This window comes from Amblyomma americanum, chromosome 1, assembly GCF_052857255.1.
Source record: "Amblyomma americanum isolate KBUSLIRL-KWMA chromosome 1, ASM5285725v1, whole genome shotgun sequence".
Classification (NCBI taxonomy): Eukaryota; Metazoa; Arthropoda; class Arachnida; order Ixodida; family Ixodidae; genus Amblyomma; species Amblyomma americanum.
In genome coordinates, this window is record NC_135497.1 from 323362076 (window position 1) to 323376863 (window position 14788).

At 43.7% G+C, this 14788-nt stretch overlaps 2 protein-coding genes across 3 annotated transcripts in view; one reads left to right on the forward strand and one right to left on the reverse strand.

The window, feature by feature from the left end:
* Positions 1–6366, reverse strand: part of LOC144120603 (lysine-specific demethylase 8-like) — a 34252-nt gene extending 27886 nt beyond the window's left edge. Inside the window, exons 1-4 of the mRNA XM_077653179.1 lie at positions 5990–6366; positions 5765–5898; positions 5121–5295; positions 2666–2810 (exon numbers count right to left, since the gene is read on the reverse strand). Of these exons, the coding sequence (XP_077509305.1) occupies positions 2666–2810; positions 5121–5295; positions 5765–5898; positions 5990–6043 (508 nt within the window). The 5' untranslated portion in view covers positions 6044–6366. The remainder of the gene's footprint in view (positions 1–2665; positions 2811–5120; positions 5296–5764; positions 5899–5989) is intronic.
* Positions 6367–6935: 569 nt separating this feature from the next.
* LOC144115409 (E3 ubiquitin-protein ligase RNF181-like) overlaps positions 6936–14788 on the forward strand; it is a 32438-nt gene continuing 24585 nt past the window's right edge. Inside the window, exons 1-4 of one of the 2 annotated variants that reach the window (XM_077649796.1) lie at positions 6936–7184; positions 7283–7333; positions 7427–7509; positions 12285–12394. In XM_077649796.1, coding sequence (XP_077505922.1) covers positions 7105–7184; positions 7283–7333; positions 7427–7509; positions 12285–12394 — 324 coding nt within the window. In that variant the 5' untranslated portion in view covers positions 6936–7104. The remainder of the gene's footprint in view (positions 7185–7282; positions 7334–7426; positions 7510–12284; positions 12395–14788) is intronic. The other variant, XM_077649795.1, reaches the window with a different exon arrangement.

Below are 14788 nucleotides of genomic sequence, written 5' to 3' on the forward strand. Positions count from 1 at the left end.
AATCGAATTAAACGGCGCGGATCCCACCTTTTTTTTTTTTTAACAACTCAACACTGAAGGCAGGAGGAGTCAACCAACGTGTGGAGTGCTTTTCAGGCAGTCCTGTGCTGGCTTGCCGCTCTGCCATCGGCGATGTGATACGTAAATCAAAGAGTGATACATAAATCACGTATTTTTATTTCTGTGGGCCTAATTTGTGGCTATGTTGTCTGCAACTGAAAGTATTTATTCACAGAAACCTAAAAAACAAAATATGAAAGCGAAACCACCCCGGGACTGGCTGAAAGGTACTCCACGCGTTGGTTGACTCCTCCTACCTTCAGCGTTGAGTTCAAAAAAAGACAGGAGCCGAGACGTTTAGGGAAATCGGCCACACAAGACAATAATTTGAAGTTTCTAAGAATGCTCGGAATGTGTAGATCGAGTTCCCAAGGTAAAAAGACGAGTTCAGAGTCCTCTTTAGTGCACCTTTAAGTACAATATCTTAAGGTTAAAATCAAATTCCAACAAGCCAACCAAGAAGATACAGTCTATTTGCAAGTTTTTTTTTCATTGTGCACAATTATGTCTTTGCAGTGAGTAGTTGCACTTGCACGAAGACAGGTCGGCTGGCAGCCTTGAGCACACCTGCTGGCAAAACTAGTGCTGTCAAACAGTGTCACAAGGTGAACATAGGGTGCTCTTGAAGGTGGCCTTTGACTTCTCGTACTCATTTTCCCTGCCACATTGCTCTCATGTGGTGAAGACAACCTAACTAAAGATTAACAGCATGCTTAACTCACTTCACAGCACGGATTCACAGCTTAAGGTGTTGCAGAAACCAACTGTACCTTAATATTAAGGATATTACTCTTTTTATAGCCTACTGGTAACAGGATCTTGCATCTTATGAAGGGCAGTAACTAGTTCCAAAGCACCATCTGCTGGAGCTTTGTGCGAATGCCAGCACACCAACGGGCAGCACGTCGCTGCAAGCAGCCCATTACTAGCGTGGGCGTAATGTATTCTTGCTTCTAGGCTGCAGATAAGCTGTTCGAATGCCATTTTTTATATATCAAGTTATCGACATATTGCATTACTTCACGATCCCCTTCGTGTTCGATATATTTGAGTTCAAGTGCATCATTGCCCGATAACCCTAAAGGACAGAGCAGTGGCTGGGAATAAATGGAAAAGTAAGAATGCTTGCACCAAATTTAAGAGTTCAGTTTAAATCCTTAAGATTTAAAAAACTGCAATTTCTTTTTCCCTGCACAACAGACTACATACAACAAAATGCAAAAGCGCAATAAAAAGACAACAAACACCTAGTGCCGGGAACTACAACAATGGGACACTAATGACTCCAGACTGACAGGTGCTACCTGCGATAATCATTAAAATGCACTGCTATCTGTGCTTATCATTCGTTATGTTCATGCAAATCATCACCAGTAGGTCTCGTCCACTATATATAAATTAAGCAGTTTCTTATGGCAAGGGTGTAATATGGCACAGCTATGTGTGCCTACCCCCCCCCCCCCACCCCCCACCCAAAAAAGTCCTCGTGATTGGCAAAAAAAAAGTTACGGACGATTTAGCGTGGTTAGGCCAGATGCGAATTAGGTGCACTAGCATTTCAGCTTACATCCTCTCATTGGCCCTTCCCTACCTTACGTTCATAGATCACTGGGAGGCGACATAGCACTCGTGGCGCAGTAGTACAACAGTTAATTTAGCGATGCACCACTTCCCTGCAATGGCAGGTGCTGCCACCGGTCAGGCTTGTGTGACCCAGGTTGCTCGGTCACGCCCAATCATTAATTTAAATGCCACCTACCATAGTGGGCAGTTTGCTGACAATCCTATGGGCAGGCTGTGATGCAACACAAGGTCACACAGGTGGCTCACCTGTCACGGGCACCCAACTTTTCAAGGTCGCAGACAGATCGGACAAACATCAGCGAAATCAGCGAGTGAGGGCTCTATAGGTAGCACACTAAAATCATCGGAGAAGCAACCTAGGTGACATAAGCCAGCTAGGTCACGTGACCTTGTGACGGCATCACAAGCTGCCCACACAGAGGGACCACACAGACAACGGCTAAGCAGCTAGGAGGAAACTCTGGTGCTCGCTCACTAAAAAAAATGATGGTCGATTTGCGTAGTTAAGCCAAATGCAAACTAGGTGCACTAGCTGTTAGGTTTTCCCTTTGGTTCCGGTGTTCAGACCCAGTGCTGACGGTGGCAGTTGTTCAGATAGCGATAATGGGTAAACATCTATATATGTGGAATTGGTCATTCTCTCCATTCATATATCCCTGGGAGTCTTCCTACCACTCGTGACGCAGTGGTGCAACGGTGAAGCGAAGTGCCACTGCCTTTCTATGGCAGGTGCTGCCATCGGTGGGGTTTGATTTGCTTTGCTTGGGTTGGGTTGTGACCCAGGTCGGCCTACCCGAGCAACCTCTCATGATTAAATGACTGCCGCCAGACACGGTGGGCAGGTTGCTAGGCACACACATGCACACACACACGCACATTATATACCTGGGCAGGTTGCCCACCACCTGGTGGGCAGGTGAGCAGCCTGCCACAAAACCAGCTTCAGGCAAACATATGGACAGAAAGACAAACAAATAAACACAACGGCTAAATACGGAGAATGGCTACTGCAAGTGCTAACACGCTAAAAAATTCAGCACGAAAATGCTTACCTTTTTAAGCACTTGTGAAGAAATTAGCTCTGGTAATTCCTTGTGAACTATGGTAGCAAGCTTTGCTAGTACATTTTCCATGACAGGGGCTCCCAGTATGGTATTCAGAATATCCTGAAAAGTAATGAATAGTCTCTGTAGCTAAGACTGCATTGAATTAATAAGAGATTAGAGCACGGTAAACAAATCTGAAACAATGAATAAAACTGCTTCACTGACATCCTGAAACACAACCAAGAATACATTGCAGCCATTATTTACCCATACATCATACTGCGGCATTACCAGACAACTATTTGCTTTGTTAAAGTATAAATTCTACTAAGATATTACCCTGCAGGATGAGCACAACTCCTCAAATATTTTGCACCTTTCTTTTAACCCTTTGGCACGCTATGTACACAACTGCGTACAAACAAACTTGCAGGTTTTTCTCAGCGTGGGCTGCACTTAGCAGTGATATTTTTGTTTTAGGTGAATTTTTGCATCTTTCACCTTACAAATATGTTGTCTTTTTTTATGCAATATAAAGAACACTAAACAATATTTTGCAGAACAGTGAGTGGGGTAGCGCATTGTATGCCAATTTTGGGCAGACATATTTTTTCAACAGTAACAACAATTTTTTTTCGCAGTTTCAAGACTTATGTGCACCTTTGAAATCGAAATTATTTCCAAAACAATATACCCTACATCCTTTCGGAGTCTACCTAATAAGTCCCGGCATATTGATGTTGCTATTTTCATCAAGTATAACACTTTGTACGAAATTCTGCACATCAATGCAAAAAATCAACCACTAATATTCTGTGCTGGAACTAATAAACTATCTTTCTTAAGGCCTGAATATCCTATTTAGGCATAAAATTATTTCATTTCGATGGAAACAAAAAACAATGTGTCAAAGGGTTAAAGAAGGTGCATTCGTTATGCAAGTAAAAAAGGGTGCTTCAAATCAAAAGGCTAAGAAATATACCTGCAATAAACTATATAGACTTTGAAATGGTTTGCATTTCAAGTAGAATATTCAATAAAACTGACAGGTGAGTTAACCAATGTTATTTGACGGTTCAGAAAAACAGGTCAAAATTGCAGGCCCACCACTTGTGTATCGAGCTGAAAGTATCGACCTATTACACAAGAACAGTGTGGATGCCTTCAGGTGTTCACAGAAAGTTTCTCTGCTTCCACCCACACAGCAGCTCCTTGCACAGATTCATCTGCGATTCAAATGCCAGGCCGACAACCAGGCAGACATCTCCTATTCCATTAAAGTTCTTTTCCTTCCTTTAGAATCTTTTTCACTGCCTAAGTTCCACATAGAGCTACCAATTGAATTTTGCAAGACAGTGCAAATTTTGACCAGAAGTTTTAAGTCTAGGTTTGACTGAGCCAAGATGTCTATACAACCCAAATTTGGGCCTACCTGGATATAAACGCAAAAGACAAATGCTAATAGCACTACAAATTGAAACAAAAAAATGTCCAGTCAATCTGGCTAATTAATATGTGCGTTAGCATGATGTCAATTGTGGGTTGGTGCTCCAATTTACTAGGTGCTAATAGGCTACCACCTAATTACCACTCCAAGTTCATTTATTGAGCTACTGTGCAAGCATCATTCGAATCACGTTCTCCTCCTAACTGCAAAAAAAACAGTGAAAAAAAATAAAGTCACAGGACTAAAGAACACACACACCGTCGCCGGACACAGTCCGGCAACTGTGTATGTTGAGTTTCCTCTAGACCTGTATTTTTTTTTTTTGCTGGGTCTTTTTCGTAGTAGACATGAACCAAATGACCCAGCGATTCTTCTAACCGATGCTGCTCATTCCGCTTACAGTAGGTGCCTTCTAATTAGCACTTCAGGTTCTCACCTGCTAACCCACCGGCTACACCTTGGCAAGTAAGCCGCCTGGCAGGCAGGTGAGCAGTGGCACAAGGCAGGTGCTATGGCAGGAGTTGTCATCGGTGGGACTTGGGTTGTGACCCAGGTTTTTCTTCCCAAGCAGCATGCCCCTAAACCAGCTTCAGACAGACAGACTAATAGATAGGCAGGGCAGGCAGGCATACAATGCCCAAATGCAGGGAATGGCCACCATAGTGCTAGCGCATTAAAAGAGCAATCACACCCCTACTGCTGGCAGTACCTGTGGTGGGGTCCAGCACATAAGCCAAAAAATCTCAGTGGCATTATATGCTATGCCCCACCACAACACTAACTTATAGCTTAAATATAGCATATGTTGCAACATGCTACCATCTTGCTTTATTGTTATTATTACTGCTACTACAAACTACCACTAATAATAACAATTATGATTACTTTTTTATGATGATGCTGACAGTAATTTTTAATGCTGCAAAGGCAGCTTTGGTAAAAAGTGCCATGGCTGAGGTCAGAAACCCATTTCTTGCACCCACCTCCATCGGTTTTGCCTGGCCAAGCTCACACAGTGCTTTCAGCAAACTGCCGTAGCTGTACATCCGTCTCCAACCCAGTGGGACGTCCTTCCAATGGCCAATGTTGATCATTTCCCAAGACATATCACGAATTGCCCTCGCAGTTTCGAAGTTTTCTTGCAGTGCCGTCATATCTAGGGAGTGGCATTACATGAGCACAAAAAACCAGTAAAGCAATTAAATTTTTAACATTTGCTGTCACGCCCAAGCTAACATCGGACTATTGCAGGTGTGCATGCTTGCTGAACCATGTTATGTTGCCATGCATACAGACCAAGCATTGTCCATAAAGACACAGAGCGAGGAGAGGTGGAGGACTTCACGCAAGTAACCATGTATTTATTTCGCTCTGCGTACCACAGAAGCTCCTACAGGAACCCATGTTGTTGTTGCCTTATTCTATTGTGACTTCCTCCTTCTTCTAACATGTATATGCTTAAAAGACCTGGGCGCTATTTAATGTCAGCCAAGTGAGCTTGGATATGGATTGTTATACAAGTGAGCTTTACTGTTGGTGAGGTGTACGTCCGCGGGCGATCGAAAATGTGTGGTCAAAGGGAAATAAAAATGTGCATGCATGATGCACTCCAGCATTAAAGCCTACCTCGCAGGCATGTGCATGATTCACGAAGTCGACGCATTTCCTCAGAAGAAACACCACAGGTTCGTCGCCATCGACAATGTCATCGGTGACGAATGTCACAAGACAGCCCAAATGTTTTTCTGCAAGGCTAGTCATCTGCACAAATTGAATGACAATATCTTACGTGCATATGCAGTTGAAAACAGTTGCCGTGCGTGCACAGAAATATGGGATGCGGTTTACGTACAGTGAACACCAACGTGAAGTCAGTTGAAATCGGCCACCGACAACAATCACACATGGGCCATTGCCGTGCTCGGACGCTAACCTCAGCAGGAGCAGGTGCGTCGCATGTCGGAAAAAGGTATTCGTCAGCACTACATTTTAGTGAATAAACCTGCCACAACCAACCAAAGCACTTGGTTGCATCGGCTTCAACTCAGCAGTTCTGTTAACAAACTTTACCAAGTGCACTAAGCCCATGCTAGCCATGCATTTACCAACCTCAACGAGCACAAATGCACAACACGAAGTTTGTTTATACCACAATGACGTTGTACGACCACGTACGACACTCCGAAATTCAACCGCAGCTCCGCAGCATGCCGCAGCTACCGTAGAGATGGATGGATGATAATGGCTTTACGCTTTGTATTGGGCGGCAGCTCGCGCCACCTAGCCTATACTTCCCCTTATTGTATTTTTTCTTTTCCTTCAATTTCGCTCTTAAAATGTCTAGTTTGGCTATTTTTTTCCTCTCCAAATTAACCCTTTTCTTGATTTCTTCCACCAATCTTCCAGCCTAGGTGCTGATGCAGTTGATGTCGATGAGGTCAACAATGGAGGTTACAACAAAGAAACCCTATGGTTACAAAAGTACGAGAGGCGGTACAAGTATCGTGTGACCATAAATTTTTCGACCTGTCGCAAAAAAAAATGAAAGAAAACAACGCTCAAGCTTGTATCATTGCACAAAAGAAAAACAAGCGTTTCGGGTTAGAGCCGTTGGAAACGCGGATGTCGGAACAAAAACCACCTGTTAACAGGTAGAATCGCTGGAAACGCGGAACAGAAACTACTTGGCATTCAGTTATTTAAACAATATCAAAGATGTTTAGGTAAATTAACATCACAGAACGGCAAATACAACGAATCATTGTAGGAAATGAATTACACCAAACAAAAAGAAAAGAAAAGTGAACGGTAATAACAAGACGACAAGGAAGTAGAGAGCAGTGGCACCCGCATCATCGAGGCACGCGCGACATCCGCTGCAGCAGACGCTTCCTCCGCGCGCCGGGCCGTCAGCCGTTACGTTCGCTCGATTCCTTCTTAGTTAAAAATCGCCTGCAGTTGCTGATAATGGCGTCGTATTTTGATGAACACGGCTGTGAGCCATTGGGTCCTGGCGAGCAGCCAAACCACTCGCTCCATTTGGCAAGGTACGCACTATTTTGCGTGTACATTTGAACTTAACGCGATGACTTGCACAACTACGCAGGTCGAGCCCCTCAGTTTTTTTTCTTCTTTTTCGTTCTAGGCTGCTTATTGACGGTGGATTTAGAGCCAGCTTCGATACGGAGTACCACAGGTAAACATATATAAGCCGTTGCCAGTAAGAGAACAAAATTAACATAATTACTGTGCGGCGCGAATGGTATGGGAATGTATACTTTCATTCTAGGATGTTTCCTGACGAGCCGCACAAGCCTCCAGCTTCTAAACAAGCTGTGCAGTCGCTGAAACGAGCACCCGTGGAAGAAGCAGGTAAAGTAATTCGTTTAAATACCTTCAGCATGCATGATATAGGGGTCATGCAGGTTCTAGCTCACGGCATGTTTGTCAACAGTTACAGCGCTGCGCCAATGGGTGTACGATTACAAAAACATTGAACCAGTGGACAGCATGCTTGAACCTGTGCAATACTTAGGACGGCCAGCATTCACACGAGTCGTTCTTGCTGATCCTGCACGCACGTAATTCAATTGCATGACACACAGCATCAGCAATACTCTTCACATGTTGGCAGTATGCATGTTATTAGTGCCAAGCTTCAGGGAAAGGCGGGAATTGTAAGTTCGTGCTGCGACCCGCACTCTCCCTTCCCCCCAATTTTTGTTCAGCGGTTGACCGTTATAGGGGGCCAACCAAATGCACATTTGATAGCTCTTCGTGTGTGCTCACGCATACACACGCAGTGCGAGGCCCGCCTCCTCTTCCCTGGCGAGATGTGAGACTTGGTATGTCATTCATGCCTACTTAAGAGTTTATTTGACCAATGCCACACTTTTCATAATTAAAACATGCATGCATGCCTCCAGATCCTACAGTGGGTGCACCGAGTCATGAAGGCTAGTACACATGAAGGTACAAGGTCACCACAGAGATGGGTGTAGTGTACGTGAGATCAGTGACTGTGAAGCCAGTAACTGCCAGCCAGAATTAGAAAACTAGGAAGGAACGCCATCACATGCGGAGTGCTAGAAACATATTGTCACATTACAGTGGCAGCAAAGCTTCCTAAGCAAAATATTTAACAGGTGAACTGCCCACATACAGATCTCAGCAACAGTGGTAGTGACACACGTTCTGCAGTTGCGGGGACAGGAATGACCACAACTTGTTGCAGTGCTCTTTTTAAATGTAATGATCTTCCTGAATAATAAGTGTGCCACCGACGACAGTCTGGTGCCCAGCAGAACTGCAGATGCCTTGTCACGATCATTCACCAACACTGTAGTTACTCGTGGGTTACAACGCTAAATGTGACGAAACAAAGCTACCAATGGTAGCACTGCATCTTTGGGAGTAGGGAACAAAAATGTTGAAGATACAAGCATAATGAAACCTCATAGAATTATTTTACTTAAAAGAAAGGCAACTGTTACGTAACCGACATGTTTTTGAGTTTCTACAGCAGCAAGTTTTCTTCACACGACTATGTATGGCTCCATACCAGGCTCATCTTTATTACCCAAATATTCACTTGTTCTTTGATGATGCACTACACTTCATGGCTAATGCAATTGCATGCACATGTATAAAAAGCGCCGTGCAGGTCAGATAAATTCAGTTGAAAGTAATGTTCTGTCCTCAGTCCTTTCTAACATAGTATTGTTCTTCATGCTTAAATGTGCCTTGAGGAAGTGCCAATTTTATGGTACCCACTCTGAGCAACATGAAGAGCAGTGCTTAACACATTTTGATGGTATGCATGTCCATGTTGAACAATGGCTTCACTCAGTGTGTTGTGCAAGCTGGAGAATTATAAGACAGGTACCATAGCAGCTTTGGCTGCAGGTGCGAAGTCACTGTAATGGGGAACTTGAGCATTGTACGGTAATTTCAGAGTACAAAGAACGTTAATGGCAGCGTAGACATTGGGTTTCGACTGTAGGGCAGAAGGCAGGCACTTGGACAAAAGTCAGTAACAGTTCATTTACTATAGTGGAGGACTCTACCACTGCGTAGATTGCATTTGCAAGCCTTGAAAGGTGTTACCATCCAAAACACTCTGCCATGAATTCACCGCGTGCTAAATATACTCAGAGCACACACATATACTTAGACCTTGGTAGTACTCCTTGGTGCCAGTAATGTGCCTAGTAAGCAATGCTAATAAAAGTGCTTGGCACCATTGTGAGGGAGCTGTGCAAAGCAAAAGGGAGCATGCATGTACAACTGCTAGCTGACAGTCAACTTGTTTTTCATCTTGTGGAATTTGTAGTGAGAACAAAAAATCTGCTTGCACTTGCTGCACCTTTGATGATTGAAGGCTGCCTGTGTCATTATCCAGCACTTGAAACGCATGTTTTTGGTAGCTAGTTCCTATTTGTTGCAAAGTCACAGCAATGGACATGCATCACTGTAGTCTCTATTCAAAAATTCTGAGGGCACTTAAGTCTGCTTACATGAAGAAATGCGACAGCATGTCACTTGTTTTTTGCATTTCATCCTGACATCACATGTGAACTCCAGTCAGGTGACTTTGTTATGACGTTGCACATTTTTTGCATGTCATCCAGACATCAAGTGACTTGCCAGTGACTTTAGTATGACATCACACATTTTTGGCATCGATTTTGGTTTAAATCGACCAAGGTCAAATTTTGGGGGGGACGCAGGCCAAATTTCGGCAATCGCCCAGGCCCACTTTGGAAGTTGCCATCGTGTCAGGCATGCTGAATTATGGTTAGATATTGCTTTTGGTCCAAATTGCCCAAGGTGAAATTTCGGGGGTCGCCCGGGCCAAATTTTTCATTCTCGTTACGACATACTACACCGTCATTAACTTGTACCTCATTGACACAAACTCCGGACTGCGGACAACTTCTGGTGACAGGTTTGCTTCTCATGAGCCATATAATGCTTTCGCATTAAAAAAAGTGTAAAGACACTCTTGTACTGGAGAATTTTTGTGTTTCTCCTAACAAATATTGAGTGCCAACAAGGTTTTACATGCTGAGATGGTTGAGGCAGTGCTTCATCTATTTCAATGCCAGCCACATCACTTTCTTCCCAATGGGACCCCACTGGATGCCTATGTTCATTTACTTCTCATGGCATGGCACCACTTATGTGGAACGGTGGCAATTAAGTCACAGTGTGAGATGCTGGCATGGCTGGAAAATGGTCCTGTATGAACCACTGCCTCGCAAAGAAAAAAGAGAACAGGAATTGGTTCGCCTATTTCCTGTGGTATGTTGCTGGTTGCTAGGTTTGTATGTGGGGTTTAATATGGGCTATGAGGTACATCGTAGTGGAGGGCTCTGGATTAATTTCGAGCACCCGGGGATTTCTAACGTGCGCTGACATCACACAGCACACGAGCGCCTTGTGTTTTGCTTCCATCGAAACACGGCCGCCACGACCGGGATTCAGATTTGGCGCTTTCCCCCTTTCCACTGCATCTGCAGAGCAGACATGAAAGCTGCAAATGGGAGTGTAAAAATAACAGGATAGGTTAGAAGGGTGAGGGTTCGGGCTAGTGGGAAGTCAACATGAGGATCCTCATGTTAACAGGATAGGGCTTGACTTGTCAAACCCGGTTGATCCAGCTGGCATTGAAATCGAGGAGGCATTGGTTGACAATATGTGTTTCATTTGAAAACAGGCTGGCAACTTCTGCTTGAGTGACGGAAATGATTGCAATCAATATGGCATGTGCACTTTACAAAGGGAGCAGTCCCTTATGTGGGTAGTCATAGAGCCACCGAGGACAGAAAGGACAGTGAAGGTGAGCCAGTGGAAGCCTGTTTCTTTTAAGTGGAAAAAAAAAACGTGAACAAGAACAGGTTCCTCCGAGCATGCCTCATAGCGGCTGTAACAAGGCGAGAGTGACTGCACCGTAGTAAAAAATAAATTTCTATTTCCAATGCAGCCTGCACCTTTCAGTGAAGACAACTGCTGTTCACTAAATTTTATTTTTGTCAAGGAAACAGGTCTCAGAGTTATCTTCCCTACAACTCTCTTTGGTTGTGTGAGAAGGGCTGAATGCCCACAGCTGCGAATTTGTGACATACCAGTTTCCCAGATTACTGCACTGCTAACTTATGTGTGAACTCATTGTGGCCACATTGGCTCATAGAATGTAGCAATTATGCGGCTCAATGGCTATGGTGTTCGGCTGCTTATCCATATTGGTCACGGATTCGATCCCGGCCACAGTGGCACTATTCTGATGGAGGCGAAATGCAAAAAATACCCATGTGTTGAGTGATGTTGGTGCATGTTAAAGAACCTCACATGATATAAATTGATTTGGAGCCCCTATATACATATAATTCTTTCATGAAGTTAATAGACAGATTGTGATGATGACCAGTTTTAATAGGAAGTTGTGTTTTGGCTTAAATGAAAGCTTTTTTTTTGCTTGATGGTAAAGGGACCACAGTTACACTAAATAGTTTCTGCACTAATATGCACACATTGTTTGTAAAATTGAGATATAGGTTGTGTGTGAATTTAAATCAGCCTTTCAGGTTGTGGATGCAATGTTAATAAATGAACAAGAGCAGGTTTGCTGATATCACAGAGAGAACAGATGAAATTTGAAGTTGAACCTTCATTTACATATTTCAGTAACCACAAAGCTCTGTATTATAGACATCTGAAGAAATAGTTATTCTCCTTTGATACGGAATAATAGTGATAATGATAAGAGTTTGTTCACTCTGCAGTATTTTCTCTGCCATCGTTGGTCATGATTTTATGTCACAATTTAGACCAAGTATTATAAACTGGATAATGGGGAAAAAAAGCATTGAACTATATTTGAAGTGTGCTATTATTGCCACTATGACATCTTGTCGCATGACACTTTTGAAGGATAAGGGTGTTAAGATTTGCCTGGACCCTGGAGGAAGGATAGGAAGACTTCACTGATCCGTATGGGATCAACTGCAATCTTGAGATGGGTCTTCAGCTTGCACAGCCCCCCCCCCCCCCCACTAGCTGTGCATCTGGATGTTACTTGTAAATATGTATACAGTGCACAAAAGTGAAATAAGAGTGAATCACTACAATTGTTCATGTCCATGCAGATAAAAGTTGCTCCATTTGCCTGAAGAAGTATGGCCATGAAGAAGTTGTGACGGAGCTGCCATGCTGCCACTTCTTCCATGATGACTGCATTCTGCCATGGCTGCAAGTGGTGTGTATACACATTTGAACTAAAAAATTCTGTCGAGCTAAGTGTATAGCTTACTTTGACACAGGTTAGTGAAATATGGCAACATTAATGCCTATATTCACTAGCATTATTTTTGGTAAGACAGCAGGCTTCCAATTTTCAATCTGGGCAAGCCAAAGTGCAGAAAAAGGGATTAGTAGGTGTGCTCAAACTATAAACCAAAAGGTTCCTTTTCTGAGAACAACATTTTCACCATAATTCAGATATTAAAACCCCAGGAAAAGCAATGAAACTGGCAGTGCTTGAAAAGACAGTATGTGGTGCCGTGATTTTAAAGGGCAGCTCAGGATTTTTTTAACAGTTTAAGTTCATGGTTACTTATTTTTTAAGAGCCCTCTTGTCACTGTTTTCAAAAAAGATAATGAAGCAGCAAAAAAATTAGCTGCGGTTTAACTACTGCTAAACCTGGTTAGAGAGCGAAAGCTGTGGTGTATCGCACAATTAGACTCGGCTTGGCATCTGTAACGTTGAGTGTGTTCCGCACACAGGGTAGGCAGTGCACCCACCCTGCCACCCTGGCAGGTAGCTATTAAATTAATGGTTGATCGCGAGAGGCTGGTCACCCAGTGAACACTGCGGCCTGTTGCTGCTGTGCCGCATGTCTGCCACAACGTTGTCAACGCTAATGCATGCAGCCCACATTTCTCTCTCACCACCGCCATGTACAGCCTTTGCAAAAAGTAACCAGGCTGCATGGGTTGCTTATCATTCAAATAGTAGAGCCCTTAGGGCTTCCCTAAAGATCAAAAGTTCTCGGAAGGTGAGGACAAGGGTTTTCCCTGCCATACATAGATTTAGAGCTTGGGGGCTGGCGTAATAGCTCAATATACGACTGAGAAGCCAACCGTTGAGCCTGATTACTTTTGGCGAAGACTGTACTGCACCTCAAAACGCGATTCAGGCGTTCACTGTCTCAGGGAGCCAGTTATGTGCCTTCCTTTCCTCAAAATCATCGGAGGAACGTTGTAATGCCAATAGCAATGAACACAGCGAACACCGACGGTCTATAGCTTCAGTGTCACGTTTCTGAAGGAAATGGCGCAGTTAACTGTCTCACATATACCAGTGGACACCTGAACCGCACCTGGCGGCAGTGATGGCGTGCGAGGGAACACCTGTGGCTTGCCTGAAGGTCAAAACTCCGGCGTACATGAAACGCGCTGCAGCTAGCCCAGTGAATCTTTCTCTTTAAAAGGCCATCAAAACTGGGCTGCAGGCATAAGGCAATGCTCTGCATGATACAATGGTGACATCACAAACATTTGCAAAACTTCTGTGTGTGCACTGTGTGTTAAATGACTGAACTAGCCACTGAATTCAATGAACCCATTCATAAACTGGCCAAAATGACCATAAACAAGCCCGACACTTTTTCATTGTGCAAGCACAAAAGCAGGTACCAAGGTGGGTAACATTTGTGGCATAGCAAGTTGAAGGTTGTCCATAGGAATTGCTCCAAATGAGCAGCTTTAAAATAAACTTGTGCAGAAATGAAACTCCACATGGCTGCAATGTTAGGTACAAAGATCAAAATATGCAAGAGGAGCTGTAGTAAAGGTTTCTTTGAAATATGTGAACCTTGGAACACATCTCTAGCTGCCATTTAAAAGTTCCTTCCAGTGAAAACTCTTCCTGAGCATTGTCTTTCACTCTCTTTTTCTTATTTGCATCTTTTCAAGGCTGCAACAGTGAAATGCATTGGTTGAAAATTCCCCTCTGCTGTAGAATACATTTCCTAGCCACAAGCCAAGGGCCCTGAGGCCAAGCATACCCTGTAAATGTCACAGTCCATGCTTTCAACACGAGCTAAGCATAGAGTTTGCATGGCTAGCATGGGCTAGATTTACAGCAGTGCACATGGTGTTACCTTAAATGTTACCCTGTTACCCTGGTGTTACCCTGCCATTACTGTCTCAGCCACAGCTAGTGGGTAGAAAGAGTAGGTCATAGGAGTCGAGAAAGTGCACATGTTAGGCACATGGATAGTCAACACACACTCATTCCTTCTGCACGATGTTTCACTCTTGGTGAAGCAAAAGAACTGTTGGATCCAGCTTTCCCGTTTCTTTACGTTTGCTACCACGTTTCTGGGTCACTTTCACTGAACTGACAAGGTGAAATAAGCTTGGTGTGGGTGCAGATAGGTAAACAAGTTCTTCTACTGGGCTGAAGATACTAACACTTCAGATATTACAAGCTATCATATGTTGGTTATGACTTTGCATGCTGTGTCATTTGAGTGGTTGACCTATCTGTGTGAATGTACTGTTATAAGAAACATCTTCAAAAGCACAGCGTCGCGAACAACCAGCGGTACAGTCCAGGCACAGACCAGAGACAGCGTTCAGTCCAGAG